This window comes from Crinia signifera, chromosome 2 (assembly GCF_055691185.1).
Source record: "Crinia signifera chromosome 2, ASM5569118v1, whole genome shotgun sequence".
Classification (NCBI taxonomy): Eukaryota; Metazoa; Chordata; class Amphibia; order Anura; family Myobatrachidae; genus Crinia; species Crinia signifera.
In genome coordinates, this window is record NC_139218.1 from 183,522,528 (window position 1) to 183,542,709 (window position 20,182).

Below are 20,182 nucleotides of genomic sequence, written 5' to 3' on the forward strand. Positions count from 1 at the left end.
CTTTGGTGCAACTGACAGGTATATATAAAAAAAAAAACCTCTGTACCCCCAAAAAAGTTGCTGATCACCTCAGATATAGTGATCAGCACAAAAGGCGGGGACAGCAGACACAAAATTTAGCACTCTCTATCACTATCTCTCTCTATCTCTCACTATCTAACACTATCTAACACTCTATGACACTGCAGCAGCAGCACTCACAGGTATATCTATATATAAAAAAAAACCTGCGCCCCCAAAAAGTTACTGATCAGTTAATTTATACTGATCAGCACAAAAGGAGGGGGCAGCAGTCAGTTATATAAAAAATAGTAGCACAATCTGTCACTATCTCTCTCTATCTCTCTCTATCTCTCTCTCTCTATCTCTCTCTATCTCTCTATAACTATCACACTGCAGCAGCACAAAATATAGCACTCTGTCAGTAGGCCTCTCTCTCTATCTCTCTCTCTATCTCTCTCTCTCTATCTATAACTATATCACACTGCAGCAGCACAAAATATAGCACTCTCTGACACTATCTCTCTCTCTATCTCTCTCTATCTCTCTCTATCTCTCTCTATCTCTCTCTCTCTATCTCTCTCTATCTCTCTCTATCTATCTCTATCTATCTCTCTCTATCTATCTCTATCTATCTCTCTATCTATCTAGCTAATACTAATACAGTGCAGCAGCACAATATCACAGTATGGCACAATTATTGCACAGGATCCAGGAAGCAATCAGCAGCGATCAGGTAAGTATTGCAGCAAGTATTTCTGGTCAGTATGGCGGCAGGGGGGTACGGTGACCGCACTGCACGCTTTCCAGACCGGAATGGCGTCTGCAGTGCAGTCACCGTTAGTTTAAATCTCCCTCCTTGGCTGTGATTGGTCCGTCGGTCCGACGGACCAATCACGGCCTTTGGGGGCGGGCGGGGTGAGGTGGGGTGACACCAGTGTCACCCTTACACCCCGCGGTGATTGGTGCTGTACTTTACAGCACCAATCACCTCTGATCCCGTGTCACCGGCGAACGTTATTCGCCGGTGACACAGGAAAACGCTGTGAATGGCTGTTCACACTGAACAGCCAATCACAGCGATCGCCGACGGGGGGGCGGCATCGCAGCCCCCCCGGGGCATGCACGGACATGTCTGCTGTCAGGGACAGCAGACATGTTGAAACTGTCACCGCGTCTATAGACGCGGTGACAGTTTAAATCCATGACGTACATTTACGCCATGTGTCGGGAAGTGCTTCCCGACCATGACGTAAATGTACGTCAAATGTCGGGAAGGGGTTAAAGTTAACCGGTATATCAACACTGTTAAAAAGCAGTCCTACACATTTTAAAGCCGGTTTTTTTGGCAGTTTGAACAGCTCTATTTCAATGGCTTGAAACGTGTCCCATGGGGGTTAAACGGGTTGAATGTTTGAATGGTATTAAATGATTTTTAAAACTTTGCAGGAGGTCTCTTCACAAGTGGTTATCCCAGTTGCTGACAGTTTTTGTGCCCCCACTTAAAAGTGTGCATGTATCTATTTTTTTTTTAAGCGAGCACAAAACTAGATCACAGACAGCAAATGGGATGAAGTTACACTTGTGACCCCCTCCCACCGCTTAACAGAATTTTACGTCATTCTGTTTTGGCATAACGTGGAATTCGGCTCATTCCGTGTGGCAAAATGTGAATTTTCGCTCATACTGTATGTGACATAGTGTGAATTATGTCTCGTGGCAGAATGTTAATTTTTGCTCATTCCATTGTTGCAAAATTTGTATTTGGGCTTACACCATATGGCAATATGTGAATTTTGACTCATTCTGTGTGGCAGAATATGAATTTTGGCCCAAAACCTGTGTCGTATTATGACTTTTTTGGCCCAAAACCTGTGTCGTATTGTGACTTTTGGCCCAAAACCTGTGTCGCATTGTGACTTTTTTGGCCCAAAACCTGTGTCGTATTCTGTATGGCATAATGTGTAAGTGGCGCATTGCACTAGGAATGGAATATTTTTTGCACATGGGGAAACGCCGGTAGATCACCGGTAAGTAAGTGTTCAAAAAGTAGATCACGGGACACAAAAGTCCGGCCACCCCTGCTGTACACTGTTCAGCCAAGTTCACATGTCGCTGAAGGTAGGCTGTTATTTAGAAGTAGGGCAAAAGTCTTTCTTCTAACACAGGGGTAGATGTATGGAGAAGTGATAAAGTGCCTGGTATTTTATCAACAGCCAATCAGCTTCTGACTGTTAAGAGGTTGTGCTTAAAAAGGGATGGTTACAGGCTGTGTTTAAAAAGGGATGGTTACAGGACTGATATGGAAGGTGATAAAGTACCAGGCACTTTATCACTTCTCCTCCCTTATCACTGCTTCATACATCTACCCCAAAGGGTGGTTGGAGACAGGGGTGGACAATTTACATCCTGTGATCTAAGAGACAAACGTGTGCCATTTAAGTTGAGTTTAAGAAACCTTGTTTCCTCCAGATGAAAGAATTGCAAGAGAAGACCTGCCTCCTGCAGGAGCAAGTGAGTGATCTCGAGCGAAAACTGGAGGAAGCTAGAACAAGCTACAGGGAAAATGATGCTGAGCTCGCAGCAGAGAAACTCAGAGTACAGGAGAATTTAAATACTATTGGAAGGTATCCATTGGGAAAGCAGAAGATGCAGTATTCTATTTGGGCATTTTACTTTTGCCACATTTTGATTGCCAAGCTTTCTGTTGCAGCTTGCAGAAGGAACTAAAGAAGCTGGAAACCGCATACTGGAGAGAGGAGGAAGAGCGCCTAAATAATGAGGCAGAAACTTTACGGCGCGAAGTGGAAACTCTACATAAGGAGCAAGAACGGTTGAAAAAGGTAAAGTATCTCCTTTACTGAAGATTCCCCAGATAAATCTGGTCACACACTCACACTTGTTTATTTTTAGGTGGTTGAAAGCCAAAAGAAAAAGATGGAGCAGATGTGCACTAAAGTGAAGGTAAGTGGGTATTGGGTGAATTAATAAATTATCCCTACCAGTTTCCTTGATAAGCTTTTACTCAGGAATTTCACACATCTGCAGCTGTTTCGCTTACATCATGCCTTTAGGTTTGAGCACCTATGAGAACAGCACTGTCATTCATGCTTTGCAGTCTCCTAATCTGTGGTTTGCCATGTCTGACCGTAACACCTTTATACATTATAATTATGATGGCATTGTACATTTCATATCTGGTGTATGCACCATTCACTGATGGTCTCCTCTGGTAGCAAGAAACCCCCTGATTTGAGTATATATTGGAGCACCTATTCCACAGTGTCTTTTCCTGCTTCTATTTAGTGTATGTACAGTATGTTTTGTTTGTGTGTTAAGAAAACAGGGCTTTACCTTCTCAATATACCAGGGAGGCAAAATTTATATTGCATAAACAAAGAATGCTCAGGTTCATGTCTTCTGTGCATGAGAGTAAACCGGAGAAGGCAGGCTGGGCTTCTAGAGGAAACTGGAACTACTGCAGATTTTAGTTTCTGGATTACAGCCTCTCATGAAAGCTACAACACCAAGGCGGCTCAAACCCAAAGAGCCAAATGGGCTTCCCACTCTAGGCAAGTCACTGACCATTAGGGGACCATCTATTTACATGCTGGATATGATGCTGGTAATAGACTGTTCTTCCCAGTCCAGTTGTATGCAGGAAAAAGGACATCTCTGAAAGTGCCCAATGCATTTTTAAAACCCAAAGGTCTTAAAGATCCAGGTCTTCACCACAGGCAGAAGAAGATACTAATGGCTTGTCTAGGCGTTGCATACACTGCCGATGTTTGACACAGTGGGGAGTGTTTTTTTTTTTTTTTTCTTCTGTGCATGCCCCCTGATGTCGTACTCGCAGAGCTGCAGATGTATGAAATGTCATGAGGTTCTTTGGTAAGTGTAAACAAGAAAAGCAGCGCTGTACAATTAAAGCTATTAGGTAACAAGTGAATTTAATTTGTTGAAAAAATATAACAATTTATTGGCACATAAAAAAAAAATATATAATAATGATCCGGATAATTTATAGTCCGGGTATGAATAAAACACAAATAAGATACAATTGATAAAAAGTTAGGTGTGGTGGATTACCCACGATAGAACCTGCTCTGGATTCGGTATGAGTCCTTAGGATGAAAGTCCTTGGTGAACCAATGGGAAAATTCCTTTGTATTTGAAGCCGCTGGAGGTTTTGGAAGCCTTTTTGGATTAGGGTATGGATTACCCACGCTTGACGTTACCTCAACGATGTATGCGGTGAAGGATGTCCCAATAGCAATTAGGTTCTTTTCAGGATTGTGAACTCAGGTCCAGAGAAGTAAGCAGGTAATAAAGTCCAGTATATGGATAAAATAAGTAGGTTCCACTCAGCACCACAGCACCTACGCGTTTCGCTGACCTCTGTCAGCTTTATCTTTGGTAAGTGTGTACACTATGTGCAGCAGTTACCACTTCTCCCCCCCATGTAAGATTGTAATGATTGCCGGTACCCCCATCATTATCGGTGCTGAAATCTACAAGTCAGTCTGAGCAGTCAGTGGCACTGGTTGTGACTGCCCCTGACGGCTGCATTGGAGGATTTTATGAGATGTTGAGCCCTTTTGGGACAGACTGGTATCACTAGGAGGGGGTTCACTTCCAAATAAGCTGTTAATATATCTCCTCCGCGTTACTGGTTTTGCTTTGCCCTGATAAAGTGCTATAGCGGCATGATCAATACAGTGATACCTGAGCAAATATCCATGTCTGGGTAGCCTGGCCACGAATAAAAGGGTTTTTACTACATATCCACTGCTTAAAAAATCAGTCTAGTTCTAAGTAATTGGAGTGCTGTTAAGCCTACTCAGTGATCGCAAATATGCACTATAGCGCATATTTTACCCGAAATGCCCGACCAGGTCTTCAGGGATGCGCTTTACTGCAGCCAATACAGTCATGTGGAGTTGTCCCATGGCCACCTGGGACCCAGCGGGGGGGCACCAGTTGCCGGAGGAGCAGCACAGGAGCAGGGGAGCCACCGCTATAGTGAGAATGAGACCTGCCTCCTCTCCCCCTCTCACTTCACCCCATGTTGCCGCTCACCTCACCCCGTTGCCCCTGTCACCTTCCCTTATCTTGCGGTCTGCCACTCTTGCTTCACATCACTTCCCCCCCCCCCCCCCCCCCCATTGTCTCTCTCCTTTGCATCACCCCTCGCTCTGCGTTGACTCACCCGCTCTCAGTCTCCATGGAATAAACACATAATCTTACACCCCCGCCGCATTATTTCCTCGCCCTTTCTCTCCCAGTCCCCTTTACTCTCTATTTCTCTATCATATGCTCTCTCCCCCACCCATTTATCATCTCACCCACTGTTTACTCTTTTTCTCTACCCTTGCCCCCATTTTTTCCCTGCTCCCCAAGCTCCTTCTTTCAACCCTCTCTTATTCCACCTTCGTCTCACCTCTCTTTATCTTTGGCCCTAGTCTTTCTCCTCCCTATGCTTCCACTCTTTCCACCCTCTGACAGTCTCTCTCTTGCTCTTTCACCCCCCTCTCCTTGGTGCTGTCTCCCTGACCCACTCGTACTCTTTCCCTGACATTCCCTTGCTCTCCCTGACGGTCATATTCTTTTGATTCCATCTTACTCTCTCCACGACATTCTCTTACTACCGCCTGCACCCCCCCCCCTCTTCTGTTCTTCATTCACTCTCCGCAGTTGTAAGCTTCTGGGTTCTCTCATTGCTGTAAAAATATGTAAAGTGCAGCTTTAGACAGATTTTTTGGTAATTTAATTCAATGATTTGTTGTACTCTTGTCAGAACTATGCTTCAAAAAAGTGATAAAATGCAGAGCAATAAACAGACAGCCAATCGGCCCCCAAACTGTAGTTGCCCAAGAGCATGGCAACTACAGTTTAATGCAAAATCATGCACTTGGGTCTCAGAAATCCAAAGACTAAATATAGTATAAATGGCACTAGAATGGAAACTACTGAGGAGGAGAGGGATCTAGGGGTCACTATTTCAGGTGACTTTCTAAAGGCAGGTAGGCAATGCAACAAAGCAATGAAGTAGGCAAGTCAGATGCTTGGTTGCATAGGGAGAGGTATCAGCAGTAGAAAGAAAGAAGTATTAATGCCACTGTATAGGTCATTGGCATGACCTCACCTAGAGTATTGTGTTCAGTTCTGGAGGCCATATCTCCAGAAGGATATAAATACATTTGAGACTGTACAAAGAAGGGCAACTAAAATGGTGCATGGCCTATATAGCAAAACGTACCAGGAAAGACTAAAAGATCTTAATATGTATACTTTAGAGCAGAGAAGGGAAAGGGGGGACATGATATGAACTTTCGAATATATCAAGGGTTTTAACAAGGTACAGGTGGGAGACATTCTTCGCAGGAAGAGGAGCAACAGAACACGAGGACATGCACTGAAACTAGAGGGAGGAAGATTCAGGGGAAATGTGAGGAAGAATTACTTCACAGAAAGAGTAGTAGATAAGTGGAATAGCCTACCCATCAGAGGTGGTAGACGCAAATACAGGTGTACAATTTAAGCATATTGATATCCTTACAAAAAAAATAAGGATCAAATATGGTTTGAGGTAACATGTTTAAAAATGGGCAGACTAGATGGGCCAAGTGGTTCTTATCTGCCGTCAAATTCTATGTTTCTATGTTACACCACAAACTGTTTTTAAAGATCACAGTTGGGGGCTGACTGGCTTGTTTATCACTCTCCACTCTATCACTTTTTTTAAGTTGGATACATCTGGCCCAATATGTGGTACAGGCGTTTTGTGCATCATCTGAAAAACAGGTTATGCTGCTTTTGTAAATACAGTATTTACAGTTTTTGGACACAGCCCATATATTTATTTAGGTACTTATGTAGTATCTGGGCTGCCGATTTTTTGATTGTATGCCTTAAGTTAAGGCATACAATCAGATGCGATATCGCATCGCATGCGACCATCGGATGCGATGACCCGAATTTTCCATAGGAATCAATGTTAAAATGGACTGAGTCCATTTTAACATGGAATTCAATGGGAAAAAGGGGTCCTTTTCATACCCCTACTATCCAAGTGGGCATGGAGTTGGATATAAACCTGTGGCGAGCGTAGCGAGCCACCGAGCCCGAAGCGTGGCGAGCGGACGGTATTCTGTGTCCCCTCGCGGGGCTCGCTATGCTCGCCACGCTTCGGGCTCAGTGGCTCTCTACGCTCGCCACAGGTTTATATCCAACTCCATGCCCACTTGGATAGTAGGGGTATGAAAAGGACCCCTTTTTCCCATTGAATTCCATGTTAAAATGGACTCAGTCCATTTTAACATTGATTCCTATGGAAAAATCGGGTCATCGAATCGCATGCGATGCGATGTACCCGATTTAGAAATCGGCAGCCCAGATACTACATAAGTACCTTTAATTATTTTGATAAAGATTTTTATTATCTGTTTGCACAAAATCCTAAATGTATATCATGCTTCTGTCTTTATCCATAAATGATAGTGAGGTTTTTCTTATAGTTCAGTATTGTGATGTTTTGAATTTCTGATGCTTCAGACAAATTCATATATTTTGCTCTTATTAATATGCAGAGAAAGAAGTAATCTAACAATGGTGGTCTCCATAACTTCAGATGGACACATCTGCAATATTATATTCTAATGTGTTGTGTTGTGTTTTTCTTTCTGTCATCTGTGGTGTTAAACCATGGTAGGATTTGGAGGAGCAGGTTTGCCAGGAAGAGGGTACTGGACAGGCCTTAAAGGAAGAATCTCAGCAGAAAGAAGCTGCTCTGCAACAGCTAAAAGCAGCTGTGAAAGAGGCAAGTTACCGGTGTTCTATGTAACACTGAATGCAGCACATGTACAGATGTAAATGTGTGTTTATGCATCCCATTTGGCAAAACTGTAAAATATATTGGGGGTTGCTAGTAGTCTACTAGTAGTGGAAATCGATATCTATTTATCTCTAACTACTCCTCAGCTCTATGAGGTGAAGTCCTGCCAGTGACCACTGGAGGCCACTTGACGGACCATGGTTCTGATTTCAGTACCGCTCACTAAGCAGTGGTCGTTCGCTGCTTAGTACTCCTAACCCCCCCCCCCCCCCCCCAAATCCCCTCTGTACCATGCAAGGAGATAGAAGCAAACGCATCCCCTCGCATGCAGCCAAAAGGACGAGAAATCATTAGATTGTGGCTAATCAATAAATGATTTCTAACCCCTTCGGAAATAAGTCAGTCTAAACTAGTAGTAGTAGTTTGTTTATTTATAAGGTGCCACAAAGTGTCCGCAGCACCGTACATAGCAAACAAAAACGAATTACAAGGTAACGTACAGGGTATGTTGATAAAATACAGCATAAATAGGGGTATAGCTGGTAGAACTAAAATCAGCATCAGTTCTGAAGTAGGTGTCGAAATTGTCGAGGAGAGTGAAGATGAAGTAGAGGAAGGGAAGAACAGGGCAGGAGCACTGGTGAGGTAAAGAGGTAGGGTGAGTACGTGAGGAAGGAGGGCCCTACTCATAAGAGTTAACAGACTAAAAGGAGGTGGGTGGACAAACGGAAAAAAATAGGATAAGTAGGAACGGATGGGAACAGATGGAGCGGTAGGGTAGGCAGGATAGGAGGAGCGAAAGAGGTTAGGAGGAGGAGGGATAGGCTGGCCGGAAGAAGTGGGTTTTGAGGGAGCGCTTGAAGGAGGTAAGGGAATCAGAAAGCCTGATGGGTGGCGGGAGGTTGTTCCAGTGCAGAGGGCAGCGCGAGAGAAGTCTTGGACACTGGAGTGGGAGGAGGTGATTAGGTGAGAGGTCAGGCGGAGGAGAGAGCCTTGTAGGTGGTGGTGAGGAGTTTAAAGAGAACTCTGAAAGGAATGGGGAGCCAGTGAAGAGAGAGGGGGGAGGCGGTGGAATAGCAGCGGGAGAGGAAGATGAGCCTAGCAGCGGCATTAAGAATGGATTGGAGAGGGGCGAGAGGTAGCCCGGAGAGAAGGATGTTGCAGTAGTCAAGCGGGAGATGACAAGAGAGTGAATCAGAATTTTGGTCGCGTCAGTGGAGAGGAATGGTCTGATGTGCGAGATGTTGCGGAGGTGAAAGCGGCAAGACTGTGAGAGAACGAATGTGGGGGGTGAAAAAGAGGGAGGAGTCAATGTTGACATTAAGGCTGCGCGTTTGGTCGGTGGAGGTGATCTCGGTTTCACCAATGCTGATGGATATAGTGGGAGAAGGGGGGATGGAAGGTTAGAAGTTCAGTTTTAGCCATGTTTAGTTTCAGGAAGCGTTGGGTCATCCAGGCTGAGATGGCCGTGAGACATTTGGAGACCTTAGACAGGAGTGATGGGGATAGGTCGGGGGAGGAGAGATAGATTAGGGTATCATCAGCATAAAGGTGGAGCTGATGAGGGGGCCCAGAGAGGTGGTGTAGAGGGAGAAGAGGAGAGGGCCAAGGACTGACCCTTGGGGAACACCAAAAATGAAAAAGGGTGGAGCGCTAAAAATCAGTATAATGGTTAATTGAATTAATAGTAATATTTATTAAATGCGGTGCCTTTAAGCACTGGGTATATGATTATAAAAACACATATATTATTCAAAGGTCACAATTGTGTACATTACAGTATAAAATGTAAATACAATAACAAGTAAAAAGAAGAAAGAATGGGTCTGATACTTATTGGTCTGGGGTCCCACTTAGGATTATTTTTGGTATGGAAATGTTTTTGGTTTCCTGGGGTTAGTCCATCAAATTGTTAGATGGTTAATGGGTCCATTTACCTTGCTGGAAGAAGAGATGTTGTCCCCTGTTGGAGTGTGGGGAATCCTCACAATTTTGCGGATTGTAATCCTGAATTTGCAGGTGGTGGTGTCCCAAAGTAGTTGTTGCAGTTGGAGACCCAATTAGAAACAAGTTGCAATTTGCTTTTCCAAAACCAGGGGATCCAAGTTAGACCAAAGTGACCCAGTACTTTCTTGTCAGCAGGTGATCCCGGATTGGAGGGGGTCTAGAATGGAGTTAGCAGTAAGGTGGCTTTTGGAGACTATTATAGTCCAGGTGATATAGGAGTTTGGAGGCAAAAGGGGAGAGGGCGATGGACCTGTAGTTGGACGGAGAGTTTGTGTCCAGATTTGTTTTTTTTGAGAATTGGGGAGACAAGAGCGGGTTTGAAGGAGGAGGGGAAGATCCCAGAGGATAGGGAAAGATTAAAGAGGTGAGCCAGGTGAGAGCAGAATGACGGACTGGGACGACAGATAATATTTGAGGGGATAGGATTGAGCAGGCAGAAGGAGGGAGAAGCGGATTGAAGGACAGAATGGACTTCAGCAGCAGTGGTGGGGTAAAATGAGGACAAGGGAGTGGAGATGGTGAGGTCATGGCAGCAGTGATGGCAGTCCTGAGAGAGGAGATTTTGGTTGAAAAGTAGGTAGCAAAATCAGCGGCTACAATGGAGGATGGAAGAGCTGGAGAAGGGGGGATAGCAAGGAGTTAAAGTTGGTGAAGAGCCTGCGGGGGTTCGATGGTTGAGAAAGGATGAGGGACTTAAAGTAGGATTCTTAGCCAGAGCAAGGGAAGAGCTGAAGGAGGAAAGAATGTATTTGAAATGGAGTGATTTCTTCCAGACGCACTCAGCAGGCCAAGAGCACTTTTTAAGGAATCGGGTGATAGGCGAGTGCCACGGCTGGGGGTTGAAGTATCGAAGGGGGATAGAGGAGGGAGGGCAGGCAGAGTCCAATGCCGAAGATAGGGTGTCGTTATAGAGGGAGGCGGTGAGGTTCGGCCATGACATGGCGGTGATTGGGGCTAGAAGAGGACACAGCGTGTCCGAGAAGGCAGCAATATCAAGTGTGTTGACATTATTCCGTGAGACAATGCGCTTGGGAGGGGGGGGGAGGAGAGGGGGAAGGAGATGAGGTGATGGTCAGAAAGAGGAAAAGCCGAGACGGTGTAGTCAGTAAGGGAACAAGAGCAGGAGAAGACTAGATCGAGGGAGTGTTCTTGGATGTGGGTGGCAGAGGTAGTCCACTGAGATAGGCAGAGAGAGAGGAGTTTGGAAGTGCCAGAATCAGCGGGGATATTAAAGTCACCAAGAATGACAGAAGGTAGGACAGAGGAGAGGAAGTGTGGGAGCCAGGCTGCGAAGTCGTAAAGAAATTGGGAGATAGGGCCAGGGGACGGTAGATTGCAGCGACACGGAGGTGGTAGGGGTAGTACAGACTGATGGAGTGAGACTCAAAGGAGGAGAGAGGGTTCAGGGTGATTGACCCTGTAGGTGCAGGAGGCTGAGGGGAGAAAACCCAGGCCGCCACCTTGGCGACCGTCAGGCTGGGGGTGTGAGAGAAAGAGAGGCCACCATGGGAGAGAGCAGCTGGAGAGACAGAATCAGAGGTGTAGAGCCAGGTCTCAGTGATAGTAAGGAGGTGGAATGCGCTAGAGATGAATAGGTCATGGATGGCAGGGAGTTTGTTGCAGATAGATCTGGCGTTCCATAGGGCACAGGAAAGGGGGGTGGGTTGTGTGTTTATTTGGATAAGGATTTTTGGATTGCAGAAGCGAAGGGGGGTCTTTGAGAGGGTAAGGGAGCAGGGGCGTGGGGTCAGGATAGGGATGGGATGGGAGGGGGGAGGAGCGTTAGGAGAAAGTGAAGTTGAGAGATTAACAGCCATGAGGACCAGAGGTGAGAGGGTAGATTAGTGAAAAGAAGACAGAGAGCAGGGATTTGGGAAGACAGACAGCGTCTGTAGTAGATTGCGAGGATATGGTAGATAACAGAGTGAGATAACTTGAGATATGAAAGAGGAGAGAAGATAACAGGCAAGGCACAGCTGTCAGAGGAGACAAGTGGGTAAAATCAGGTTGGTTGAGTAATCCAATAAAATATGGAAAAAACAACAAGAGGATGAAAGGAACAGAGAAGGTCAGAAGTGAGGCAAATGTGAGCAGGCGTGAAGAGGGAAACAGTGCAATAAAGTATGGCAAAGATCAGAGAAAATAACAGTGATTGAGTAAAATGAAATACAATGTTGGATAAAATATAGATAAAATGAATTAAATGTCAAAATTAAGCTACAGGTTACAATAAGATAAAAAGAAGATGCATATATCATAATAAAATTAAACACAAAAAAATAAATTTTCTTATACGAACTGACCTTTTTCTGTATTCTAACTCACCAGCTTCTGTTTCAAACTCACAAGTCACTTAAGTATTCAAGCTTCACTTTAGTCTGCAAGCTTCTCTCTCAATGAGCAAGCGAAGAGGGGGCGGGCGCTGACTTCATGTCCAATCATTTATGAATTCTTATACCTTTTGTGTGCTAAAAGATGTCGACAGAAAGTGAAAGCAATTTTTGCATGCACATTTTGCTGGCTATGGAGAGGGAGCTGTGAAGGCAGATTGGAGGTATAAACGGATAGGGGGTGGGGTGGAGAGTTTAGGGGCTATAAATGGTCACAGTTCAAAGTGAAAGTACATTGCAGAAGCCATCATATTGACAGCCTTTTAACTAGTATAGTATAAATACTGTTTTGGGTACTGCTTTCCTAGCACGGCGCACGTCTCATTGATTGTATGCCTTAAGTTTAAGGTACTTAAGGCATACAATCAACGCGATGGACCCGATTTTTTTAATCTCATGGATCTTATGCATCCATAAGATGCATGAGATCCATGAGATAAAAAATCGTGAGCCCCCCAATAACCATTGTTAACGCCACCAGCACTATCAACGCCAACCCAAAGCGTTGCGAGCCCACGAGGGGCGGCGGTACGCGTCCGCCGACCTTTTCATACCCCCACTATCCACGTCGGCGTGGAGTTGATTTTATATAGTGTGGCGAGCGCAGCGAGCCCGAAGCGTGGCGAGCGGACGCGGACTACTTTATGTAGTCTTTATGTATTCCCGGCCCCTCGCTTCAGGCTCGGTGGCTCGCTGTGCTCGCCACACTATATAAAATCAACTCCACGCCGACGTGGATAGTGAAAAGGTCAGAGGAAGCGGGCTCGCTGCGCTCGCCACGCTTCGGGTTGGCGTCAATATTGGGGTTTTGGGGCCTTTTAACATTGATTCCAATGTAAAAATCTCGTCGATTGCATCATTTTATGCATCTTATGCCGCACAAACACATAAGATGCATGAGATGCTTGAGATATCAGCCCCACACATACAATCTAGATCGTGGGCACCGTGCTAGGAAAGCAGTACCCTGTTTTGTGCACTGTATGTATACTTTCTCTAGATTTACAAGTATTTTCTGTTTGCAGTTGGCAGTACAAAACCAGGACCTGATGGAGCGCAATGTCACACTGCAAGAGAAGTTGCATCTCACTTCTGTTAAGACGCAGCCTGCGGAGGTGGAAGCCAATCAACTCTTCACCCTTTATAGAGAGATGAATCATTGTCAGAAGGAGCTGAGATCTATCTGTTGTCTGCTGAGTCAGAGAGTACAGGGTGCAGACCCCAACCTATCCATGTTACTGGGAATACACTGTAAGTCAGTCTGTTGTTGGCATGAGAAATTATTAGGAGTACAGGTTGAGTATCCCTTATCCAAAATGCTCGAGACCAGGAGAATTTTGGATAACGGATTATTCCGTATTTCGGAATATTTTAATATTTCAATGATGTATTTTGAAGTATCTTGCATTTATGCTGTATAAACACATAATATACACACAAATATATTTTAATTGTTCAAAACGTGAAACAAAATGTGTGTACTATCTCAGCACTGAATTTGAATGCCAAGCAATCATTGTCTTGCACATATATAGTGCCATTTACATATCATGTCCCCAGTGATGCTGTTACAAATGTCCCCAGTGAGTTTTTAGCAAAAAAAAAAAATTTTTTCACTTTCTGGAATGTCCGTATTTCGGAATAATTCGGATAACGGATATTCGGATACGGGATACTCAACCTGTATAGACTTGTTTATTCTTTAGCAAATCACGTGGGGTATATGAGCAATAGGCTGATCCTATTTTCTTTGGCTCTGAGAATAACCTATTGCTGCAATTTTCCTGATAACTATTTTTGGATTGTGGGAGGAAACCCACGCAAGCACAGGGTGAATATACAAACTCCGCACAGTTAGAGCCATGGTGGGGATCGAACCCATGACCTCAGTGCTGTGAGGCAGTAAAGCTAACCATTACACCATCTGTGTGTGTGTGTGTGTATGTGTGTGTATGTGTGTGTGTATATATATATATATAATGGTTTGAGAGAGACCGAACTCGCACTATATTGTAGCAACAGTGGGGTGCCCAACAAAGGGAATGTTTACCCACAAATATATCTGTGTTCCCCAGTCGGCAGAATGGGGATGTAGGGCACTCGCCACAACACAGCTTGATATAAGGTGTGTTGTTAATACATAAAGTCAATAGGTATCCACAAGTTGATTTTTGGTAAAGGGGTTTGAAGACAATTTATTATAGTCCAATCACATGCTCCAACGTTTCGGTCCAATCAGAGGGACCTTTTTCAAGGAGCCTAAAACAACAGTACATAAAAATACATTGGAAAACATTGCCATACAGAATCGCAGAAAAGTATACAAAAAAACATTACTCACTTAATGTGAAGAAAAAACCAGCATCAGGCGTGCAAACGGGAGGAGGAACCTCTTCCTAGAGGGGACAGCCTGTATCTGGGATCACCCAAGGCCGGCTTTATATAGCAGGCTGTATAGGTCACGTGTGACCACGCTTGGCGCCGTTTGTAACAGCGTCAGCGTGGTTTTCCCGCCACTCGCGGCCGGACCGGAAGTCAGGTACCGGAAGTGACGGGGCTGACACGCAGTCTGGAACGCAGAGACCGCTAGCACAGCGGCATGCGTTCCGTACAGCCTGCAGAGAAGTACAGGGGCTCAGAGGGTCATAAAAAGCAAGCGCGTTTGCGCTGATGCGGTATATATAGGAAACGGGGACTTAGATAAATATTAAGCCGGACCTGGGCTGAACATATGCTCATATGTGATAATATAAACCAATAGAACATTATCAAATGGTGATCGCTATATAAGCTTAAATATTCAAGTGAACACTGAACATTTTACAATCATTATAATACTGAGCATAGTCAGGGACTGAAATACGCAACCAGACCAAAGAGACCAAGTGAATAGTCATACACAAGAAATATACCCATATTTCACATACGAAAAAATGAGAATGCACATGCATATATGCATAGATGCATGGAAGTACTCTGAAAGAAAATGATTGAAAATTAAAAAATAAAAAATATGTGAAAAAAGAAAAAATTATTTTTGGTCTATAATTATTTTTATTATTTTTATTTTTATATTTATTTTTGTATTAATGATTGTTTTTTATGACAAAAACTATAAGAAAAATATATAAAAAAGAGTGAAAATTTGATCAAATCCATTGACGCTCCATAAAGAATATCTAATACTAGAAAAAAATGATATGAATCATGTGACAACAATTCAGATGGTCCCCAGGGTTAAAGAACGAGCAAAGCAAGAAGTGCATACATCATATAACGTTATCTAATAAAGATGACAAAAATCTGAATCAAAGACAGAATATTAACGTAGGAAAATATTCATGGGATTGTTCTCATTAAGCCCACGAGGGGCAAGTGTCCCCAATTGATAAATCCATCTGCATTCCAACTTCTTCAAAAGGAGTGCACGGTCACCCCCTCTAGCAGGTGGGGGGACCCAATCTATTAGACGGCACCTCAAGGTGGCCAATTGGTGGCCTGCGGCAAGAAAGTGACGTGGGATGGGTAGGTCAGCCTTACCAGTTTGTGTGGCTGATCGGATGGAATTTCTATGATTAGCCATCCTTTCCCTAAATTTTCGGGTTGTCATCCCGACATAAGCGAGGCCACAGGGGCAGTGTAACAAATATACAACATGGTCCATTAAGCAATGTAATCTATGACGGATACAGATAGATTTTCCAGAATGTGGATGTGGAAATGATGTTCCAGGGATAAGGCTGTTACATGTTGTACATCCGGAGCATTTGAAACAACCAGGACGTACAGAGTGGAGCCATGTGGTGTTCTTATCTGTATCTGGGCTGGTGGTGGGCCGCATTAGCAGTTGCTTTAGGTTTGGACCTTTTTTGTATGCCATCATCGGGCCATCGAATTGCTGTAATTTGAGTGCGGGATCTGTGGCTACGATTTGCCAATTTTTCTTGAGGTGTCGCTGGGTCTGAAATGATGTGTGATTGTATTTATTCACATAGATGAATCGGGGAATCTTGCTCTCTACGGTGCTGGAAACTATGCTGTTACTCATGTTAACCCGTGCTTTACTCAGACATCGCTTGAGGGTAGCAGTTGGATAGCCCCTTTGTAGAAATCTCTCGGTCATCTCTGAAATCTGAGACTCAAGTGTCGAGTTGTCAGTGTTATTTCTGATCACCCTCATGTATTGTGATATTGGTAGATGCTCTTTAAGAGCTGGAGGGTGCTGACTAGTGGTTAACAATAAGGTGTTACGATCTGTCTCTTTCCTATACAGGCTTGTCTGTATCGCGTTGTTCTTTATAGAGATATTGATGTCGAGAAAGTTAATTGTTTCAGTCGAGATAGCATGGGTTAGGCGAATCGGGCACTGTAATTGATTCAGGGTCGCTGTCATTTCCAGGACTGAAACAATTAACTTTCTCGACATCAATATCTCTATAAAGAACAACGCGATACAGACAAGCCTGTATAGGAAAGAGACAGATCGTAACACCTTATTGTTAACCACTAGTCAGCACCCTCCAGCTCTTAAAGAGCATCTACCAATATCACAATACATGAGGGTGATCAGAAATAACACTGACAACTCGACACTTGAGTCTCAGATTTCAGAGATGACCGAGAGATTTCTACAAAGGGGCTATCCAACTGCTACCCTCAAGCGATGTCTGAGTAAAGCACGGGTTAACATGAGTAACAGCATAGTTTCCAGCACCGTAGAGAGCAAGATTCCCCGATTCATCTATGTGAATAAATACAATCACACATCATTTCAGACCCAGCGACACCTCAAGAAAAATTGGCAAATCGTAGCCACAGATCCCGCACTCAAATTACAGCAATTCGATGGCCCGATGATGGCATACAAAAAAGGTCCAAACCTAAAGCAACTGCTAATGCGGCCCACCACCAGCCCAGATACAGATAAGAACACCACATGGCTCCACTCTGTACGTCCTGGTTGTTTCAAATGCTCCGGATGTACAACATGTAACAGCCTTATCCCTGGAACATCATTTCCACATCCACATTCTGGAAAATCTATCTGTATCCGTCATAGATTACATTGCTTAATGGACCATGTTGTATATTTGTTACACTGCCCCTGTGGCCTCGCTTATGTCGGGATGACAACCCGAAAATTTAGGGAAAGGATGGCTAATCATAGAAATTCCATCCGATCAGCCACACAAACTGGTAAGGCTGACCTACCCATCCCACGTCACTTTCTTGCCGCAGGCCACCAATTGGCCACCTTGAGGTGCCGTCTAATAGATTGGGTCCCCCCACCTGCTAGAGGGGGTGACCGTGCACTCCTTTTGAAGAAGTTGGAATGCAGATGGATTTATCAATTGGGGACACTTGCCCCTCGTGGGCTTAATGAGAACAATCCCATGAATATTTTCCTACGTTAATATTCTGTCTTTGATTCAGATTTTTGTCATCTTTATTAGATAACGTTATATGATGTATGCACTTCTTGCTTTGCTCGTTCTTTAACCCTGGGGACCATCTGAATTGTTGTCACATGATTCATATCATTTTTTTCTAGTATTAGATATTCTTTATGGAGCGTCAATGGATTTGATCAAATTTTCACTCTTTTTTATATATTTTTCTTATAGTTTTTGTCATAAAAAACAATCATTAATACAAAAATAAATATAAAAATAAAAATAATAAAAATAATTATAGACCAAAAATAATTTTTTCTTTTTTCACATATTTTTTATTTTTTAATTTTCAATCATTTTCTTTCAGAGTACTTCCATGCATCTATGCATATATGCATGTGCATTCTCATTTTTTCGTATGTGAAATATGGGTATATTTCTTGTGTATGACTATTCACTTGGTCTCTTTGGTCTGGTTGCGTATTTCAGTCCCTGACTATGCTCAGTATTCTAATGATTGTAAAATGTTCAGTGTTCACTTGAATATTTAAGCTTATATAGCGATCACCATTTGATAATGTTCTATTGGTTTATATTATCACATATGAGCATATGTTCAGCCCAGGTCCGGCTTAATATTTATCTAAGTCCCCGTTTCCTATATATACCGCATCAGCGCAAACGCGCTTGCTTTTTATGACCCTCTGAGCCCCTGTACTTCTCTGCAGGCTGTACGGAACGCATGCCGCTGTGCTAGCGGTCTCTGCGTTCCAGACTGCGTGTCAGCCCCGTCACTTCCGGTACCTGACTTCCGGTCCGGCCGCGAGTGGCGGGAAAACCACGCTGACGCTGTTACAAACGGCGCCAAGCGTGGTCACACGTGACCTATACAGCCTGCTATATAAAGCCGGCCTTGGGTGATCCCAGATACAGGCTGTCCCCTCTAGGAAGAGGTTCCTCCTCCCGTTTGCACGCCTGATGCTGGTTTTTTCTTCACATTAAGTGAGTAATGTTTTTTTGTATACTTTTCTGCGATTCTGTATGGCAATGTTTTCCAATGTATTTTTATGTACTGTTGTTTTAGGCTCCTTGAAAAAGGTCCCTCTGATTGGACCGAAACGTTGGAGCATGTGATTGGACTATAATAAATTGTCTTCAAACCCCTTTACCAAAAATCAACTTGTGGATACCTATTGACTTTATGTATTAACAACACACCTTATATCAAGCTGTGTTGTGGCGAGTGCCCTACATCCCCATTCTGCCGACTGGGGAACACAGATATATTTGTGGGTAAACATTCCCTTTGTTGGGCACCCCACTGTTGCTACAATATAGTGCGAGTTCGGTCTCTCTCAAACCTATATATATATATATATATTTATTTTATATGGTTAACACAGAGAAAATACTAATGTCTTTATTCTACATAGCGGGTCCCATTCTTGATGATCAGGAGGAGACGCTGGATTTATTCTCTATAGAAAGATACTTGAACGGAGTAGCCCAGGTGAAGAGAGACATTGAGGAACTACGCACCGCCATTAGTGATTGCTATGCACAAGATATGGGAGACAACTGTATTACACAGTGATTGGAACATTGAGGACTTTGGTTTGCCCCTATATAACAGACATCGGTGATAATGCATTGTGCCTTATGTGACAACTAAGGAATATTGTCTAAAGCCATTTGCAAAGACAAGTGGGGCACATTTCGGCTACATGTTTACAGAAGAGGTCCGATGCTCTCCCTACTGTACATGGTTGTACCTGGAATCTGTATTTATACTACATGTAAAATGGTTATTATGATTTTGTCTGTTAAATAAATTACTTGAAGCATATTGTGTTTTTATGTACAAAATTGTGATTTTATATATGTTCAGTTGCTGGTATTTTAGGAAATTGACAGGTAATTTCATTTGCCTTCCATATTAGGATATCGGTTTACAATTAACACCTATTGTAACTCCTGGACAAGGATGTTTAGACCAAGCATGACCGTAATGGAAGAACTAAAACATAGCTTGGGTAACCATTAGCAGCCATATTCTTAGTGCCTATTTCAGCTGAGATGTAGGGAAGCAGAGGAGTTGTCCCCATGTTACCAGGGGCGGGTTGTCATTGGTAGAGATGAATTAACACAAGTGAGAAGAGATATGGGTATAGATGATAGGTGAGTAAGAGCTGTAATTGAAATGCAAGAAGAGGGCTGTGAGAACAGAAGGGCAGAGGGCCGTGCTCCAAGGAGCTTACAGTCTAGAGCAGTGGTTCCCAAACTGTGTGCCGTGGCTCCCTGGGGTGCCTCGAGACACTTGCAGGGGTGCCCCAGGTTGGTGGTCCAGGACCAATTCAATTTATTTATGGTTAATTATTTATGGGCAAAACCAGTGCTGGTGGCTGCCAATCATAAAATGTGTACAAACAGAAGCAAATCTTGCCCTTTAGCACATAACTGACCCTAAGAATCTCATATAAACCCAATCTAATTAATTGTTTTTGGGCCTAGGGGTGCCGCGAAAAAATTCCGATACACTAGGGTGCCGTGATTCAAAA

At 43.7% G+C, this 20,182-nt stretch overlaps 1 protein-coding gene across 3 annotated transcripts in view; it reads left to right on the plus strand.

The window, feature by feature from the left end:
• Positions 1-19,470, plus strand: part of CEP85 (centrosomal protein 85) — a 38,188-nt gene extending 18,718 nt beyond the window's left edge. For 2 of the 3 annotated variants that reach the window (XM_083173281.1, XM_083173280.1), the window contains exons 9-14: positions 2,473-2,627; positions 2,714-2,843; positions 2,914-2,964; positions 7,712-7,819; positions 13,257-13,482; positions 19,058-19,470. In XM_083173281.1, the coding sequence (XP_083029407.1) occupies positions 2,473-2,627; positions 2,714-2,843; positions 2,914-2,964; positions 7,712-7,819; positions 13,257-13,482; positions 19,058-19,218 (831 nt within the window). In that variant the 3' untranslated portion in view covers positions 19,219-19,470. Of the gene's footprint in view, positions 1-2,472; positions 2,628-2,713; positions 2,844-2,913; positions 2,965-7,711; positions 7,820-13,256; positions 13,527-13,920; positions 13,981-19,057 lie in introns of those variants that run through there. The other variant, XM_083173282.1, reaches the window with a different exon arrangement.
• The last annotated feature ends 712 nt before the right edge of the window (positions 19,471-20,182 follow it).